General features: G+C 34.6%; 1 protein-coding gene across 7 annotated transcripts in view; it reads right to left on the bottom strand.

Moving 5' to 3' along the window:
* The window catches only part of DPH6 (diphthamine biosynthesis 6), a 439826-nt gene that overhangs the window by 408502 nt on the left and 10317 nt on the right, over positions 1-21007 (bottom strand). For all 7 annotated transcript variants that reach the window (XR_008417119.1, XR_008417120.1, XR_008417121.1 and 4 more), the window contains exon 3: positions 12724-12917. Coding sequence is in view for 2 of the 7 variants with exons in the window: in XM_019442639.2 (XP_019298184.1) it covers positions 12724-12917 (194 nt within the window). In the remaining 5 variants the exon portion in view is untranslated. The remainder of the gene's footprint in view (positions 1-12723; positions 12918-21007) is intronic.

Raw genomic sequence — 21007 nt, 5'->3', positions numbered from 1 at the left:
GGGAAATGATGAAAGATAAGCTTAAGCCATATTGCAGAGCACCTGACAGATCAATGGTGAGCAACAAGGATTTTTGATGAAGAGAGGAATGTGATTGGATCTACACTTTAGAAAGACTAACCCGGCAGGAGTTTGTAGGATAAATTATAAAAGGAGAGACTGGAGGAAAACCATAAGTGAAATATCTAAGGTGTCAATTAATTTACAGGTCTGAAGCCAGGTTCAATCTAACATGATGCCAAAAAGCCTACAGAATCTATTAAGACTTTGTATTTTGTAAGTAAGTGGGACTACATCAAGCTAAAAAGCTTCTGCATAGTTAGAGGAACAATCAACAAAAGGAAAAGACAACCTACAGAATAAGATATTTGCAAAATCATGTATCTGATAAAAGGTTAATACTCAAAATACATAAAGAATTTATACAATTCAACAGCAAACAAACAAACAAAAAAAAACAGCAACAACAAAAGCCCCACAAGTAATCCAATTTCAAAATGTGCAGTGGGACTGAATAGGTATCTTTCCAAAGAAGACATCCAAATGGCCAACAGTACAAGAAAAGGTGCACAACATCATTAATCATCAGAGCAATGCAAATCAAAACCCACAATGAGATACCACTCACCTCTGTTAAAAAGGCTGTTATCAAAAAGGTAACAGATAACAAGTGCTGGTGAGGGTGTGGAGAAAAGGGAATACTTGGGCACTGGTGGTAGGAATGTAAATTGATACCGCTGCTATGGAAAACAGTATGGAGGTTCTTCAAAAGAAAAAGAAAAAGAAAAAGAAAATAGAACTACCATATGACCCAGCAATCCCACTTCTGAGTATATATTCAAAGGAAATGAAAACAGGATCTCAAAGAGATAACCTGCACCCCCAATGTCCACTGCTGTATTATTCACAACAGCCAAGATATGGAAACAATCCAACCCATCAACAGATAAATGGATGAAGACATGTAGTACACATATATCTCATTATATACTAAGCGAAATAAGCCAGAGACAGACACATGTGGAATCTAAAAACCTCCGGACCCAGAGAAATGGGGAGTAGAATTGTGGTCACCAAGGGCTGGGGTGGGCTAAGTGGGAAGATGTTGATCAAAGGGTACAAATTTCCAATTATAAGATTAATAAATTCTGGGGGTCTAAGGTACAGCATAGCGATTATAGTTAATAATACTGTATTACACTTGAAAGTTGCTAAAAAGATAGATCTTAAATATTCTCACTACAAAAAAAAAACAAAACAAAATACGGTAAATAAGTGATGGAATGGATGTGTTAGCTAATGCTAGGGTGATATCATTTTGCAATATATAAATGTATCACGTGAAAACATTGTACACCTCAAACTTATACAATGTTATGTCAACTATATGAATAAAGCTGAAGAAAAGACAATATTTTACATGATCACCAGTAAATAAGTTTTTAATTCAATTACTATAAAATTAAATCCCACTTACACAGATTATTATGTTAAGCTCATTAATATAGTACTTTTTGCTTCCTTCTGGGAATTCACACTAGGTGATTTTATTTAGAGTTAAGAAATAGGGAAACAAATTTTTTAGTTGGTATGTACCACATATAACAATATGAAAAAAATGTTAAACATTCAGTTAAAAGCACCATCAAGACTAACATTATGTATTTATTTATTTAAGTTTTTATTTTAATCAGTCAGTGCTCATCACAAGTGCACTCCTCAATCTCCATCACCTATTTTACCCATCCCCCACATCCCCTCTGGTAACCATCAGTTTGTTCTCTATGGTTAAGAGTCTCTTTCTTGGTTTGTCCCTCTCTCTCTCTCTCTCTCTCTTTTTCTCTTTGCTCATTTGTTTTGTTTCTTAAATTTCACATATTAGTGAAATCATACGGTATTTGTCTTTCTCTGACTGGCTTATTTCACTTAGCATTAAACTTTCTAGGTCCACTCATGTTGTTGCAAATGGCAAGATTTCATTCTTTTTTATGGCTGAATAACATGCCATTGTATATACCACCTCTTCTTTATCCATTCATCAATCAACAGATAACTGGGTTGCTTCTAAACTTGGCTACTGTAAATAACGTTGCTATAAACACAGTGATGCATGTATCCTTTTGAGTTTGTGTATTTGTATTCTTTGGGTAAATACCCAGTAGTGCAATTGCTGGATCATATGGTATTTCTATTTTAACTTTTTCAGTAACCTTCACACTGCTTTCCAGAGTGTTCTTGGCTGTTCCTAAGAACAGTACAAGAGAGTTCCTTTTTCTCCACATCCTCACCAACACCTGTAGTAAGACTAAGATTTATTAAGAGTTAATCTTGATTTATAAAAAAAAAAAAAAAAGAGTTAATCTTGATTAAATGAAGCCAGCTTGAATGAAGCATCTCCTATACCATCCTACACCAGATTAAACAGATGACAAAGACAGGGTGCTGTAAAATTTAGTGTCACAATATTTGTAATACATAGCTATTGTAATTCACTTTGCTTAGAAACACTGCCCAGTGAAAGCTGAATTAATTAGACATGGAACTGTTAGTTTATGAAGTACTTCATGTAGACTCCTTGTCACTTTTTATTTAAACATGTTTTTATTTAAGCCGCCGTCAAGCCCTATCAATCCACCTACAATGTCCGTTCTTCCCCTTTCACACTGCTATTCCCCCAGTTCAGGTCCTCAGAAACTTTCATCTAGCCCAGTATCTCAGTTTTCAGTTTGAGCTCCTCATCTCCAGAATTCCACTTCTCTAATCCATTTCTCGCATCATTATAGTGGTTCAACTTAATGTCCTTGAAGTTCCCTTCAACTGTACAATTCTATGTCATTCCATTTGCAAAATCCTTCAGAGTAGTGGCTTTCAAATTTGTTTAACTATAACAATTTGTTTAACAGTGTAGAATATACATAACATACATTTATACTCACATAACACTCATTTATATTCACATATGTGAATGCACATTTCACAAAATATAATTAACCTTACTATGTACAATGCATTTTGATATTTTCTATTTTATTCCAGTCTCTTTCATTTAAAGAAAAAAAGGTTGTGACACATTAAACTCAGTTGGAAAATACCAACTTAGGGGCTTGCCTACACAATCCTGCCTAAAATTTAAGACACTCCTTTTTTATTTCAATCAACCTTTGTAGACTTATTTTCCACTACTCCTTAAACTCCGAGCTCTAGCCAAATTGAACTTCTTGCTACTTCCCTCATGTATCTCATGATTTCCTGCTTCTGTGAGTTTGGATAAACTCTGCCCCTAATTTGCAACTTTCTCTTAGACATTTGCTCATGCCTGCCTTTGTCAAAACCCAAACAACGTACAAGGATATCAAATGTAATTTCCCCCATAAGACCCTCTTGATGCTCCTACATGAGATTTTTTTTCTCCTCTCAATTCCCATAGCACTTTAATTGCATACTCCAATGGCAACTCTACCTTGCCTCTCCAGGTTCTCTGAAGGCTGAGACTGTCTTGAACATCTCTTTACACTACTGGTACATTATAAGCATCCAATTAATGTTTGCAGAAAGAAAAACATAGAGGAGTCTATAAAGTGCAGTAGTATCAGGTTAAAGATAGCAGGAAAAGTCAAGGTTGATTAATTCATCCTTTTTATTCACTCAACTTTTTTCTCACATCAGCATGTCACAGAACAAGTCTCTACTGAATCATCTCTTACCAATACTAATAATTTAAAAACTCTATTTATTGATATCATCTTTGCTTTTTATGGCTATTTTATGATATAAGCACCACAAATTATCTGGATGAACAAGTTCCCAATTTAAAAGGGAAAGTCAATGTAAAAATATCAGTTTAAGATCTATCATACCATTGTGTCACTACCAATAAAGTCCCGTGCTATGAAAAAATGGAAGGATAACAACAGATGAATAAAGTAATTTATACTTGTAAATTTTAGTAATATGTTCTTAGTCATTTAATAGAGAATATAACAAAGACAAGGTAAAATACAGGTCTAGAGTTGAAGTAAAGGACTGTAGGATAGAAACATACATTGTGTTGTCTTAGACAACACAATTCCTAAGCAGACATCTGCAAAAGGTTTCTGAAAAAATAAATGGTAGCATAGACAGGAAAAAAGACGAAAAATTCAATAGGACCCAGACACCAGAGACTTGAAAGATAAGTCAGACATACCCAACACACTTTAAAATACATAGAGTTAAGATAGAAATCTATATTTTGCAGAAGAAAGGAACATAAGGAAAGTCAATTAGTAAATTTATAGAGAGGCACTGAACCAGGCAAAAAATAAATTGAAAGAGTATATATGTGCATGTTTAATATACACACACAATCAGTGATACCAAGAGGAGAAAGTTCAAGGTTAGGAGACAGAATAATCATTTTGCTAAAATGAGGGAGTCACATTTTCTAAGCTTTAGGGGGAATCTACAGATGAAGACTCTAGACCTGCGATAAGTTTACAAACTGTAATAATTGACAAGTATAATCCAACATTTTACTTCCAGACAGATCTTCCATCATGTGCTTTCTCATGCATGCATGACTTTACTGTCTGAAGGGCCAGCAATAACACAGCCTCAATGAAGTCACACCTGGGAGTCAAAATGACACTTGTCTGTGCTGATTCCAACTCTTCTGTTTAGGGTCCAGAATCAATACTAGCAAAGCATTTCTTGTGCCAAGGGACCAGGTTTAATGTCCAAAATCTTGGGAACTGACAGGGCTTGAGGCAAGCTGTGCAATGCTGAAGAGCCAGGAGCAATCTGTACAGGGCTATGTGCCTGTTTAATTAGCATTATGTCTGGGTCCTCCCTGCAAATCTTAAGGGCCTCTTATATGTTCCTCCCACTCCAAACCTTTTGGATTTGCCTCAAGCCACCCAACCACCAAGGGTTTTTTTCCCTAATATTCAGAGTGAAAAAAGATCCACAGAGCAATTTTCCACCATAAGCATGTTTTCTAACATGCAGACACCAAAAATAATTTGAAAAAGTGTCTGCTCAGCATTTTTATAAAGTACTCTGCAGCTGGAAATAATTCTTGGTATACTTAGTGGGTTATAGTGCCAAATCTGATAGGATATCTTATTTTGAAAAGTTTCACAATTATGCCTATTCCATTTAAGCTTCTAAGTGGAAAAACAAAAACAAAATGAATTTACCAATGGCATTACATCCTATTTTATAACAATGTTGTGGCTCCCCTGAATTAGACACATTGTGATATAAAATATAATTTGTTAAGCTTTGGACTAATTTGTTCAGTCATCCTTTAAAAGGCATCCATATGCCAGAAATACTGCTGTACACTAGATATGTAAAAATGAAGAGTACCGAGTATGTCTTTGAGGGTCTCACAATCTAGCAAGAGACAGTCACATAAATAATCCTACTAATGTCCTGAGGAAAACAGTAGAGGTATAGACAAACAGAGAAGGAAAATACAGGAAGCAGATAAATTAGAGCCCATTTCATAGAAGTGTATGAAGTGAGAAGTTCTTTAGAACAGAGATAAGGATATGGAAAAGTACAGGCAAAGATTCAGATATAAAAAGCAATCTCCTAAAACCTATTAGTTCATTATAACTTGAACCCAGAAACTTGTATGGAAATGACAGGATCAGACAGGTAGGAATGGAAGGGAAGGCAAGGATCTCTTCTTAAAAGAGTCTTTTCTGCCAAGGTAATGTGCTTGTAGTTTGCCTTAGTAGTGGGTTATTTAAGTATTTATGCAGAACAGCCAAGGACAATATAGTAGAAGGGTTGAATGGTACACAAGGTGATATTGAAGGCAAGCTGACGAGTTAGGAGACTCTCACAGAGTACAGGTGAAAACTCAGTAATAGTGAGAATGAAATCACAGGGTCAGATATCAGAAGTCACAGAAGTAATAGCAGGTTCCTAGAGATCTAATAGTGGTGGTTGGTGTGGGAGCAAACTGAAAGAAAATGGAAATCTAGTTGTGGGTCCCAGGTTAGACTTAGGTGATGGGGGTAGATGATGATGATTTTAACTAAGAGAGAAATATAGGAAATGGAGCAAGCTTGTGCAGGAAGAGAATGAATAAAATTTTGAACTTGTTGAATTTATCGTGCCTATAGAATATTCAAGTGGAGATATCATGAGAATTGAATGCCAGTCCCAGAGTATAGACTCACTGTTGTGGTTCCAATGGTCAACTAGGTTTGAAAAAGGATAAGACAGAAGGAGGGAGGGAAGAAGAGATGGAGGAGAGGAGGGAGGGACATACTGAAAGAAGAGCCATTTAGGATGGTTCCTAAGTTTGTAAGCAATTGAAACCTATTTATTTTCAGGAAACCTGCTGCTTTTTACCTCCTTGACACAGTTCACACTTCTACCAGCAACAGCTTGCTTTGTATTTGGAGATCCACTTTTCCCCCCAATGGGTTCTGTTCTTCCCACAGAACCATAGTAAAATGTAGTTCTAGTAATCATGACTCTATCTGTTGCTCTAGGAATGGCATATGATCTAGACCTATCCAGTCAAATAAAATCATCAACAATGACTGGTTCATAGATGATACAAGTCAGGCCACTGAGTGGCAATGAAATATAACTGGATAACTACATTTTCCTTTGAGTTATTTAAAAAGACTGAAGCTTTTCCTACTAGATTTGAACCAGAAAAAATGTAACCAGGAGCCATTTTCTGAATATAAGAGTCTAGTCAGAGAATGGAATCAATAGAAAATAGAGGCAAGAGATGGAAACAGGGGGGAAAAGTTATTGATTATATAATTTGTGTCTTGTACTTAGTCTACTTGAAGCCAAACTTATCTTTAGGTTATTGTCAATAAATTATCTTTTTCTTAAAGGAACTCTCATGCATTGTTGGTGGAAATGCACACTGGTACAGCCACTGTGGAACACAGTATGGGCGTCCCTCAAAAAGTTAAAAATGGAACTACCATATGATCAAGTAATCCCACTAGAGGATATTTACACAGAGAATACAAAAACACTAATTCAAAAAGATATATTGCACCCTTATGTTTATTGTAGCATTATTTACAATAGTCAAATTAGGGAAGCAGCTCAACTGTCCACCAATAGATGAATGGATAAAGAAGATGTGGTATATATATACACATATAAATGTGATTATAGTTTATATATATTATTATATATTAATAATTATATGTATATACTATAGGTTATATATAAACAATGGAATATTATTCAGCCATAAGAAAGAATGAAATCTTGCCATTTGCAATAACATGGTGGATCTAGAGAGGATAATGCTAAGTGAAATAAGTCAGAGAAAGACAAATACCATATGGTTTCACTCATATCTGGAATTTAAGAAACCAAAACAAATGAGCAAAGCAAAAAAGAGACAAACCGTAAAACAGACTCTCAACTATAGAAAACAAACGTGATTACCAGAGGGGAAGTGGGTGGGGGAGGGATGGGTAAAATAGAAGAGAATTAAAAGTACACGTTGTGGTGAGCACTGAGTAATGTATAGAATTGTTGAATCACTATACTGTACACCTAAAACTAATACAACACTATAAGTTAACTATATGAAATTAAAATTTTTAAAAATTAACAAGGAAAAGAATATATAATATGTAAAAAAAACCCAAAATTCTTTTTCTTTAAAACAGTTTGAATATGACTTATAATCAAAATAAATCTAACCAACACAAAGAGTAAAGTGGCAATTGATGTTTCTAAAAATATAAAGTTAAAATCTAGTTTAAAAAATCAGCCACTTATTTACAAACCTTTATCAACAGTAAATATTTGGTTTAAAAAACAAACAGCAGTTATTCATTTATTATTATATTCAAATTATAATACAAGTTTCCATTAAGGAATTTAAGGTCATCAACACCAAGATAAAGTGAGAAAACAAATATGAGAGAAGAAAAGTAGCAAGGATTAGAAGAGGAAGACTGAATATGCAGCTTAAGGAAGAATATTAAATGAATCCCATTAGAAAAAAAATTAACACAGATTTCTGGCTAAAGAGAGTCCATTAAAATGACAACAAAGATATAACATCTAGAAAACAAAATGTGGGGCAGGCAGGGGTAAACATCAAAGGATTTCAGTACATTTCCTGAGTCAACAGATGAAGATGGAACAACGGCTGATACGTCAGCAGCAGAAGCTGTAACCTACTATTTGCGTAGCAGAGAAGAAAACCAAGGAAGAGAACAAATTAGGCTACATTATCCTGAACTCCAGGTGTAACAAGTATGAGATATGGGGCTGGAAAAACTCTAAAGTCAAAAATGTTCACAGTCAGCTTTGCTCCTGCCTAATTCTCAGATATGAATAAGCAACCAACACATTTAAGAAAAGACTACAACATGAAAGGGAAGGAAATAGGAGAAAAAAGACCCTAAAGGAAACATTAATATTTTAGGAAACAATGCTTAAAATCACTAGTTTGTATTTTAAGAGGGATATAAGAATGTTACATCTATAGAAGGAGAAATAAATTGTTATAAAAAAGAAACAACCAACAAGTGAAGTTATTGATCACCAAAAATACAACTGTTAAGAAAGGAGGGCATTTAAAAAGGAAATCTCACATCATGTACAACAAAAAAGATAGAAAGATACAAAATAATGTGAGAAAAGAGAGATGAAGATTCAAACTAGGAGGTCTAACGTCCGATCAGTGAGAATACCACAAAAAGGGAATAGAGAAAACCAAGGGAGCCAATTATCAAACAAAGGAAGAGCATTTCTCAGAGCCATCCTCAAGCTACACTTCCGTTGGCTCTGCTATTTTTGTGTGTGTGTCAGATCTGACATTTGTATGTTTTTTCCATACAAAACAAAAAGCCATAGCAACTCTAGGTCTTACATCCACACATCCTTCTCTACTGGAGAAAGTGTTTATCTCCTGCCAACCATCCATCATCCTAGGCTTCATTCCTTCTATTGGGTACATATAAGTTAACAAAACCATCCCTGATGCAATCACTATAGTCAGGAGAATGCCATGTTGTGACTGGCTTTCACCTGGATTAATACCATCCCTGAACCATCATTAAGAGAAAGAGGACAGAGATATGCTGCTACTCAATAGGAAGCTGCAGAACGGATGCAGGAAAAGCAACCTTCAATATCCAATGCATTGTTGTGACATTTCAGTACACCAACCATAAAGACACAATCATAAAAGTTAACAGAGAGGAAAAATAAGTCAGCTAAAAAGAACAAAAATCACATCAGCATCAAATTTTTCATCAGCAAAATGCTAGTGAACCATGGAGCAATGCCTTGAATGGTTTGAGGAAAAATTACTTTTCAATCTAAAATTTTAAATTCATCCAATGTATCCATCAAATGTGAGGGCAGAATAGGAACATTTTCAAAATGTATGGATTTGAAAGTACCTTCCTTACGGAAGTTTCTTAAAGATGGACTAAAAAGAAGGAATAGCCAAGACAGAGGAAGATATCAGAAACAGTAAGAAGTGGCTCCAAACCACTAGAGAGAGAAAGAATAAGTTAATCCTTAAATATACTCTTTATAGGGATATGGTGTTTACACATATCCTTCAGTAACTATTACATTTCTTTTTTTTAAAATTTTTTTAACGTTTCTTTATTTTTTTTGAGACAGAGACAGAGCATGAACAGGGGAGGGTCAGAGAGAGAAAGGGAGACACAGAATCCAAAACAGGCTCCAGGCTCTGAGAGGTCGACACAGAGCTGGCCGTGGGGCTCGAACTCATGGAGTGTGAGATCATGACCTGAGCCGAAGTCAGACGCTCGACCGACTGAGCCACCCAGGCGCCCCTATTACATTTCTTACGTGACTTACAAAGAAAACCCACAGAATTTAAAAATCACTATATTTCCAGGAAATAATATAGGTTATCTATATACCAAATTAATATATATACCAAAAATATTTATATACCAAAAAATATATATACCAAATTAATACAGGTGAAAACCAAGGTGACGTTTTAATACTAACAAAATTCTAAAGAATAAAAAAAAGGCTAGTTATGTGAAAATCAGGTTATCTTGTAAACAGCTTGAGATATACATATGTTATCTACCTGTCATAATCACCCAGTAATCTATGAGATATAAAAGCTTATTACATTTATATTGGTTTTCATAACTTCTACAAAGTAGGAAACTTACTCTGTCATTTCTCCCAAGTCGTTGCTACTTCTTTTCAGCAGTTAGTTAAGCACTTTGCAAAAAGAAACAACTCCTACTCAAAAATTAGCTTTAATATTTTGAGGTAAAAAAAGAGCTACAAAACAAAAGATTGACTTACATGGGAAAGTCACAAAACTGCAACCTGTTATAAATAAATGCTTAAAATGAAAATGAATCTAAATGCTTCCAATGCTCCATTAATATTCAAAGGATTAAGAAATGCAATCCCATCTTTTTCTTAGAATGAGTGAACACTAACCTGAAGAATTATAGCTCTTCTAGATCCGTTTTTTCCCATAATTACTCAATTATTCATTAGAATATGTAAGACCTCTATTGGAATTTTTACACCAGTGTTTCACAAATGGATTTAACTATAAAAGCCTAGCTATACAATCTCTTCCATAAAAGCAATATATTTCTAATATTTATGTCCTTAAAATATCCTATAGTAAAATTAATATTTCTATACAGAAAGAGAAGGAACTATTTCGTCCCCGACAACTTGATAACATCTCTTTCAACTATAGTTATAATTATCATGTACGAACTTCCAAAGCAGTTGTCAAGATTTAACATTAGCATTAATTTATGTCATAACTGACGGTTACTATAAAGATAATGACAAAGCATCCATTTCTCCAAAGACAGCATGGATCAAAAGGGAAATTTCTTCTTAATTACTACTAATCTGCCCATTTTTAATTAAATTGATCAGTAATTTATTATCTTTCCCTTTCTTGGAAGGCTGTTATTATCACATAGCTTCCCCAAAGTTATCAGTTATCAGTGATTTTTAGGCAATCCAATTACTTCTGGTGTGAGTCCCACCATTTTGTAAAACTTGTTTATGCTAAAAACTTAATACCCAATTTCTCTGTACCTTAAAAAAGAAATTTTAAAAATGCAGGGGCGCCTGGGTGGCTCAGTCGGTTAAGCAGCCGACTTCTGCTCAGGTCATGATCTCACGGTCCATGAGTTCTGGCCCCGCGTCAGGCTCTGTGCTGACGGCTCAGAGCCTGGAGCCTGCTTCAGATTCTGTGTCTCCCTCTCTCTGACCCTCCCCTGTTCATGCTCTGTCTCTCCCTGTCTCAAAAATAAATAAACGTTAAAAAAAAAATTAAAAATGCAGAATTTGCACTCAATATTTCACACTTGAAAGTGAGCAGTTTCAAGATCTTATTTGTACAGAAAGACAATTAAAAGTGGAACTTTTATGCCTTTCCCCCTTGTTTGATAATCAAAATAGTTGTTATTAGTATGTATCTTCCCAGAGGAAAGAAATGAGGTCCTTGTAATTTCCTTTGAAAAATATCTACTTCTTATGCTATGCATAACTAAACAATAAATTACAGCATTATTCCAAGTGTTTTCCCTATCAGTTTCTTTTCTAAAGGTAAATACAAATGAAAATATCTGACATACAAAATAAGAAATACTTAATTCAAGCAAACTTTAAAAGAAGTTAAGTGCTTCATGTATTTTTTCTGAATCAAAATCCTTAATTGATATTAAGCTTTGATCAGCATCAAATTTAAAATATAACACTGAAGTAACAAATTTTCATGATACTGGTTCATAATATAACTTCTCAGAAGCTGAACGTTCTGTGAAAAATGAGAAAATGAAATGCAATGTTTCTTGATAGAAGGGACAGAAATCTTCCTTCCCTTTGTGACAATACGCTAAGACAAGCAGGAAATATCAGCTTACATTCTCTATTTCATTAGATATGCCTTGTATGAATTGACTACAGCTGATTAAAAAAATTCATATTAAGAATACAGAATGTATTCAAATAGTTAACTATCAATGCGAATGAAAAGATAATGGCTTAGTATAAAGTAATCTCCATTAATTAACACTTAGTGAATAAGTTTCTACTACATTTATAAGGCCCACATTTTCTCTCCTAAATTTCCTATTTAGAAAAATTAACAGTGAATGCAAAATGGCTGCCAAACTCTTATGTACAGGGACTTAAGAACTTAATTCGTATCTCTCTTACTAGATTTAAGCAAGGTTCAGTCTTTTAGGTCTATTTAAATTTCACCATACTAGAAAGGTCTTGCTTGAGCACCCCCTCATCACTCCTTACCACTCTGTTTCCTTCGTCTTCATAGTACTCTTCAGCACCAAGCATATGATTTGCTTGTTTGTCTATTATCTGTCTACTCCCACTGCAAAGTAAGCTCCAACACAACAGGGCTTTGTCTGATCTCTTCATTGCACTATCCCCAGTGCCTAGAACTGTATACCGTGCACATAGTAGCATTCAATAAGTATTTGTTAAAAAATAAAAATGATTAAAAGGTCATCAGCTCCAAAATCCTAAGGAAAAACTTAATTAAAGACATTTGACAACCATGAATGCCAAACTATACCAAAAGTTTTATTTTTAAATAGTATTTAAAATAAAGGTATAGTAAGTTTTCTTTTCTATCCAAAAAGACTAAATATCTTGTCAAAGAATAGCTGGGTTACTAACAGTTGTTAATTATTACTACATTATTCAGTTAATGTAATTGGTTCCTGTGCATACCTTAACAAGTTTCAAAAGCTCATAGAGATCTTCAACCTCATCACCTTCACGTTCGGTATACACTCGTCCCGTATCCACACTCCTTCCTCTTATGGTACGGCGGTAGAGAGGAAGAGCCATCGCTTCTGCATACAGATCGACGGCGTGATGACCCACTGTCTGATACATGTAGCTATCCAGTTCATCTGACCCCACTGCAACATTGAAAGTGGAAATAATCAGTAAAACCGAGTGAAAAAGAAAGTGGATTTGAAAGTCCATCTGGGTTACTGCTTGGAGACTTACTACAGTATATCTCTCTGCATTAACGAAGTGAAATAAAGTGGAAGAGTGGCACATTTGTCCACAGTTGCATCCAGTTCACATCAGCTCTAGTCATCTCTACTACTAATTACAGATACATATAAATTTTTAAAACTATATACAATAAATGTTTAAAGAGAAGAGTAATATAGCCAATAAATTTTGATTAGTTTATTCAATTAAAGATTTTATTACATAAATGTTTTTCAAATCATTCAAGGTTATTTACAAAGTCATCTGGAGTTGTAGGAAAAAACCTTCCTTAACTAAGTAGCTACTTGGCTAACAAGTGACAAATATTTGTAAAAATAAATTACATGCTCTTGATATATTTTATATTCAGTACTTCAACAAGACATACAAAAACATATAAATTAAACAGCAGTCCAAGATAGCTGCAAAAGACCCTGAACTTACCTCCTTCCACAGAAATACCAAAACTACAGCTACATATGGCATAATTCCCACTGAATTCTAGCTGAATAGCTCCTTCCACAACAAGGAATAAAAGGCCCACATCAAAATGTGTGACAAAAGCAGAGACTCAATCTTGCCCAAAACCCCAGCAGTGACCCACAACAGAAAGGGATCTCACAATACTGAAACCTCTCCCTGAGGAGGGAGGGGTTTGTGCCCCACACCGGACACCCCAAAACTGTAAAACCTGCACTTGAAAGACAAGGACCCTAAAACATCTGGCTTTGAAAACCAATGGGGCACACACCCAGGGGGTCTAAGGGACTGTGGAGATTTGAGATATTCCTTTTCAGGAGCTTGTGCATAGACTCACTCCTCCCAGGACCCAGCACAAAGACAGCAGTTTGAGAGATGACTGGGTCATACGTGAAGATTTATTTGCTAATATATAATTGTCTGCTGAAGGGGCAGGGGCAAGTTGGGACTTTTTTTGGAGATGGAAGTGCTGGTAAACAACATTTTCCCTCTCCTTCTTTCCACATTGCTAGCGCTGGTGACAAGTGCAGGTGCCTCACCTCCAATACTTTTCCCCCACGTGGCAAAAGTTATAGGCATGCCCTACCCTCAGCACTCTTTCCTTGCTAAATCCACAGGTGAGCCCCACCTCTAGCACTCTTTTCCTGCATTGCTAAATCTGTAGGCATGTCCCACCCCAGTGCTCCTCCCATACCTTGCTAAAGCCATGGGTATGTTCTGCACCCAGCACTCTTCCCCTGCATCACTAAAACCATGGACATCACCCTCAGTGCTCTCCTGCAGCCTCACTCAAGTTGGCCACCAAGCACAGTCCACACAACAGACACTCCTCCATCACTTGAACCTAGTAGCCAGAGGGGCTTCTGTTTCTAAGCCCCACAGGACTAGCTCTATGGAGGCTACCACACCTACAGCACTGAACAGACAGCAGACTGAAACTCCTCCCATCTGCTTTGCAAAAGGCCCATATGCTTGTCCTGGAGCTTCAACCTGAGGGACAGGCTTCATGTTAGTCACATACCTAAAGATTACAGAGGTGCCCTCAGGAACCACAGGCAAGGAGTTACATCTTTGAACCCTCCCTTGGCCTTGTTACAGCTCACTGATACCTCTCAGAAAGAAGCCCAGTTTTTTGTAACTCATGCCCAAAGGACACTTTCATCAAATCTCAAAGTTTAACAGCAGAGTTTATACTTGTGGTCCCACCGAAATGTATATATTTGCATTCTTTAAAAACTGCTGCCTGAGGATCTGGCTTTCAATCCACCTGAAACTAGTTCTTAACTGAGATCACTCCCTTTGTAACACTGATAGGTCTTGGAACACCTTCGACACTGGGGACCTAACAAGAATAAATCAGTCTACTTAGGCAATCACAAAAGTTCAAGAGACAACCAGGAACTAAAGCAAGGTTGAACAACAAGGTTCATCTACGGAAGGCCACTCCCATCAAGACTGGAAGAGACAGCGGTTTCATTTAATATATAGAAACAAACACAGAGAGTAAAGCAAAATGAGGAAACAGAGGAATATGTTCCAAATGAAAGAATAAGACAAAACCTCAGAAAACACCTTACAGAAATAGAGTTAAATAATTTAACTGATAAAGAGTTCAAAGTAGTATTCACAAAGATGTTCACTGAATTCAAGAGAAGAATGGATGAGCACAGTGAGAACTTCAACAATGAGGCAGAAAATATAAGAAAGTAACAAACAGAAGTCACACAGCTGAAAAATACAATAACTGAATTGAAAAAGTCACTGCAGGATTCAATAGCAGACTAAATGAAGCAGAAAAAGGATTAGTGAGCTGGCAGACAAAGCAATGGAACTCACCCAGAAAGATCAGATCAAAAAAGAAACAAAAATTAAGTGAAGATAGCTAAAGTGACCTAGGAGACAAGATCAAGAATAATAGCATTCACATTATTGGGGTCTTGGAAGGAGAAGAGAAAGAGAAAAAGAGGTAGAAAACTTACTGACGAAATAATAGCTAAAAACGTCCCTAACCTGAGGAAACAGACATACAGGTCCAGAAAGCAAAGAGAATTACAAATAAGATGAATCCAGAGAGATCCATAGCAAGACCCATTATAATTAAAATATCAAAAGCTAAAGATAGAGAATATTAAAAGCAGCAAGAAAAAAACTAATAGTTACATACAAGGGAACCCCCCCCCCCATAAGACTATCAGCTGATTTTTCAGCAGAAACTTTGAGGACCAGAGGGAGTATCATAATATACTCAAAGTGCTGAAAAGAAAAAAACTTCCAGCCAAGAAAAATCTACCCAGCAAAATTATCATTCAGAATTGAAAAAGAAATAAAATATTTTTCAGAAAAGAAAACCTTAGGGAGTTTATCACCACTAAACTGGCCTTACAAGAAATTTCAAAGGGATTTCTCTAGGCTGTAAAAAAAAAAAAGCATATGTCTAATAACTAGAAAACATATGAAAGTAAAAACCTAATGGGTTAAAGGAAATATATAGTAAAGGTAGTGAATTAACCACTTATAAAATCAGTTTATAGGTTAAAGGACAAAAGTAGAAAAATTTACTATAATTATAATTAAGGGATATACAAAACTAAAAATGTATAATATAATATTAAAAACATAATGAGGTGCCTGGGTGGCTCAGTCGATTAAGCTGAAACTTAAGCTGAAACCTGACTTGGTTTTGGCTCAGGTCATGATCTCTCTGTTCATAGGTTCGAGCCCTGACTCCACGCTGACAATGTAAAGCCTGTTTGGGATTCTCTCTCTCTGCCCCTCCTCCATTCACACACTCTCTCTCCCCCTCTCTCTCTTAAAAACAAAAAAAGAAAAAACTTTTAACACATACAGTGTGGGGGAGGGAATGTAGCTTTTAAAATGCATTCAAATTAAAGTTGCTATCTATTTAAAACAAAACAGACTGCTATATATGAAACGTTATGTATATATAAACCTCACAGCAACCAACAACCAAAAACCTATAATAGATACACAAAAGATAATGAGAAAGGAATCTAAATCCAACATCAAAAAAAAAAAAAAAGGCATTAAACCACAAGGGAAGACAGCAAGAAAAGAAGAAAGGAACAGAAAGAAATTACAAAAAAGATAGGAAACTTAACAAATGGCAATAAGTAATATACCTGTCAATAATTAATTTCAGTGTAAATGGACCAAATTCTCCAAACAAAAGACAAAGAGTGGCTAAATGGATTAAACAAACAAACAAACACAAGACTCAACTATATGTTGCCTAAAAGAGATTCACTTTAGCTCTAAGGACACACACAGAATAAAAGTGAAGGAATAGAAAAGATACTCCATGCAAATGGAAAAAGAAAAGTGGTACTGTTATACTTTAAAACAAAGACTATAACAAAAGATAAAGGGCATTATACAATGATAAAAGCGTCAATCAAAAAAGATGACATAAAATTTGTAAATATTTATGTACCCAACATAGAAGCACCTAAATATATAAATATTGCCAGATCAAATATTACCAGACCTAAAAGAAGAAATTAATAGCAATACAATAGTAGAGAACCTTAATCATCATGTAAGTAAGAACCACTTACATCAATAAATAGATCATCCAGACAGAAAAATCAACAAAGAAACATCAGCCTTAAATGACACATCAGACCAGATGGACTTGGTAGATTTATACAGAATATCCCATCCAAAAGCAGAATACACATTCTTCTCAAGTGTTTGTGACCATTCTCCAGGATAGATCACATATTAGGCCACAAAAAAATAATAAATTTAAGAAGCCTGAAATAATAGCAATCATTTTCTCCAACCACAATGTTATGAAAACTAGAAATCAAATACAAGAAGAAAACTGGAAATTTCAGCAGTATGTGGAGATTAAACAGCATGCTATTGAACTAATGGGTCAATAAAGAAATCAAAGGCAAAGTAAAAAATAATACCTTGAGACAAATGGAAATGGGAATACAACAATCCAACACCTATGGGATACAGTAAAAGCAGTTTTAAAGGGTAGTTCAAAGCAATGCAGGTTTACCTCAAGAAACAAGAAAAATCTCAAACAATCTACTTTAACATCTCAAGAACAAGAGAAAGAATAAACAAAGCCAAAAATTAGCAGAAATAAGGAAACAACAAAGAGTAGAGCAGAAATAAAATAGAGACTCAAAAGACAAAAGAGAAGATCAATGAAATTAAGAGCTGGTTCTTGGAAATGATAAACAAAATTGACAAAGATTTTGACTAGATCCAGCAAAAAATTAAGAGGACTTCAAATAAATAAAATCAGAAATGAAAGAGGACATGCTACAACTGACACCACAGAAACACAAACGATCATAAGAGTTATTAAAAGCAATTATATGACAACAAATTTGGCAATGTAGAAGAAATGGATAAATTTTTAGAAACATACAATCTTCCAAGACTAACTCCTTAAGAAATAGAAAATCTAAATAGACTGATTACTAGTAAGGAGATTGAATCAGTAATCAAAAACCTTCCAACAAACAAATCAAGTGGGATTTACTCCAGGGTAATAAGATGGTTCACATCTGCAAATCAATTAACATGATGCACCATATTAACAAATGAAGGATAAAAATCATATGATCACCTCAATACATGCAGAAAAAGCATTAGAAAAATTTGGCATCCATTTATAATAAAAATTCTCAACAAAGTGAGCATAGAGGGAAGTACCTCAACACAATAAAGGCAATATATGACAAGCCCACAGCTAACATCATATTCCATAGTGAGAAGTTCAAAGCTTTTCCTCTAAGATCAGAATAAGACAATGACATTCACTCTCGTCACTTTTATTCAACATAGTACTAGAAGCTCTGGTCACAGCAATGAAGCAAGAAAAAAAAAAGCATCCACATTAGGAAGAAGTAAAACTGTCACTATTTGCAGATAACATGATACTTTATATAGTAACCCTACAGACTCCACCAAAAAACTATTAGAACTAATAAACAAATCCAAAAAGGCTGCAGGATATAAAATCAGTATACAGAAGTCTGTCACATTTTTATACACTGATAACAAACCACCAGAATGAGAAATTAAGAAAACAATTCCATTTACAATCGTATCAAACAGAATAAAATACCTAGGTATAAATCTAATCAAGGAGGCTAAAGGCCTGCACACTGAAAACTATAAGATATTGGTGAAAGAAATCGAAGAAGACACAAATAAATGGGAAGATATTCCATGCTCATTGATTGGAAAAATTAATTGTTAAAATGTCCATATTACCCAAAGCAATCTATAGATTCAATGCAATCTCTATCAGAATTCCAATGGAACTTTGCACAGAACTAGACCAAATAATTCTAAAACTTGTATAGAGCCACAAACAACCCTGAATGGACAAACCAATTTTGAGAAAGAAGAACAAAGTTGGAGGTTTCACACTCTTTGATTTCAAACTGTACTATAAAGCTATAGTAATAAAACAGCTATAGTAATCAAAACAGTATGGTATTTGCATAAAAACAGACAAATAGATCAGTGGAAAAGAATAGTGAGCTCACAAATAAACCCACACATATATCATCAATTACTTTATTACAAAGGAGCTAAGAATATACATTGGGGAAAGAATAGTATCTTTCAATAAATGGTGTTCAGAAATGGGACAGCTACATGCCAAAGACTGAAACTACATCACCATTTTATACCATACACAAAAATGAACTCAAAATCGGTTAAAAACTTAAAACAAATTAGAACTCAAAATAGATGAAAGACCTGAAACCATAATAATTCTAGAAGAAAACATAGGTGGTAAGTTCTTTGACATTGGTCTTGGCACTGAGCTTTTGGATCAGACTCCAAAACCAAAAATAAACAAATGGGACTAGATCAATCTAGAAAGCTTCTACACAGCAAAGGAAACTATCAACAAAATAAAAAAGCAACCTACTGAATGGAAGAAAATATTTGTAAATCATATATCCAATAAGGGATTAATAGCCAATATAAATAAAGAACTCGAGAGCAAAAAAACCCAAACAATCCAAATAAAAATGGTCAGAGAATCTAAATACACAGTTTTCTAAAGAAGACACACAGATCACCAACAAGCACATGGAAAGATGTCAAATATTACTAATTATCAGAGAAATGTAATCAAAATCACAATGTGACACCTCACACTGGTCAGAATGGCAATTATTAAAAAGATAAAAAACAACAAGTATTGTAGGGGATGTGGAGACAAGGGAATTCTCATACACTTTTGGTGGGAATGTAAATTAATAAGAAATTTCCAATATGGGAAACAGTATGGAGGTTACTGAAAAAATTAAACTAGAACTACCATATGATCCAGCAATTCTACCTCTGGGTATTCATCCAAAGAAAACAAAAATGCTAACTCAAAAAAGATACATGCATCCCCACGTTCACTGCAGTATTATTTACAATAGCCAAGATATGGAAATAATATGTGTCCATCAATGGATAAATGAATATAGAAGATGTGGCATATATACTGCCACATACAAAGGCATCACACTAAGTGGAATAAGTCAGAAAGAGACAAGTATCAAATGATTTCACTTACATGTGAAATCTAAAAAACAAAACAAATGAACAAACAAAAGAAGACAAAAACAAAATCATACTTACAGATACAGAGAACAGATTTGTGGTTTTCAGAGGGAAAGGGGGTTGAAGGAGCATGTATGAAATGCATGAGGGTGGTCAATCGTATGGCGATGAATGGTAAGGAGATATATCATGGTGGTCACTTTGGAGTTTAAACAAACATTGAATTATTATGTTATATACCTGAAACTAATATGTTATATACCAATTTTATCTTAATAAAAAATAATAAATAAACCATGTCTCAGGTGGACCCATGAGCTTTGTAATATACTTTTAATAAAACTGTTTATCTAAAAAAGAAAAAGAAATTCAATATTGTTAGAGCAGTTACAAATGTGTACAGAAACATAGCTTAAGCTAGTCAGTAACACAATCACTGGTTGTCACAAGATTCCACAAATATCAATACAGGTAAAATATTCAAAATAGATGAGTCACACCAGACTATTTTGATGATACAAACGAACTTACAAATATATTGGATCAGGCTTTTTGATCTCATATTTACTTTTGAGAAAAAAGAATCATGAAGGTACAAAATATTATTTGCAGATATTCATCATAGCATTATTTATATTAAAAATTATAGTGTATTCATATAATGAAATACTTTGCAACCATTAATATAATTTTGAGGAAAAGCATTTTCTATTTTTTACTTTATTGTTGAAGTATAATTGACATACAATGTTATATTAGTTTCAATGTTATATTAGTGTGCAACATATTGATGTGACAATTCTATAGACTTCTCAGTGCTTCCCACAATAAATATAGTCACCATCTGCCACCATGCAACATTATTACAATATTATTGACTATATTTCCTATGCTACTCTACATGCCCATTTTATAAACAGAAGTCTGTATCTCTTAACCCACTTTCACCCATTCCCCTACCCACTTTCCT

Source organism: Panthera pardus, unplaced genomic scaffold, assembly GCF_024362965.1.
Source record: "Panthera pardus isolate Hobbes unplaced genomic scaffold, ASM2436296v1 HiC_scaffold_24, whole genome shotgun sequence".
Lineage (NCBI taxonomy): Eukaryota > Metazoa > Chordata > Mammalia > Carnivora > Felidae > Panthera > Panthera pardus.
Note: the sequence above shows the minus strand (reverse complement) of the source record. Positions and strands in the feature narration are given on the sequence as shown.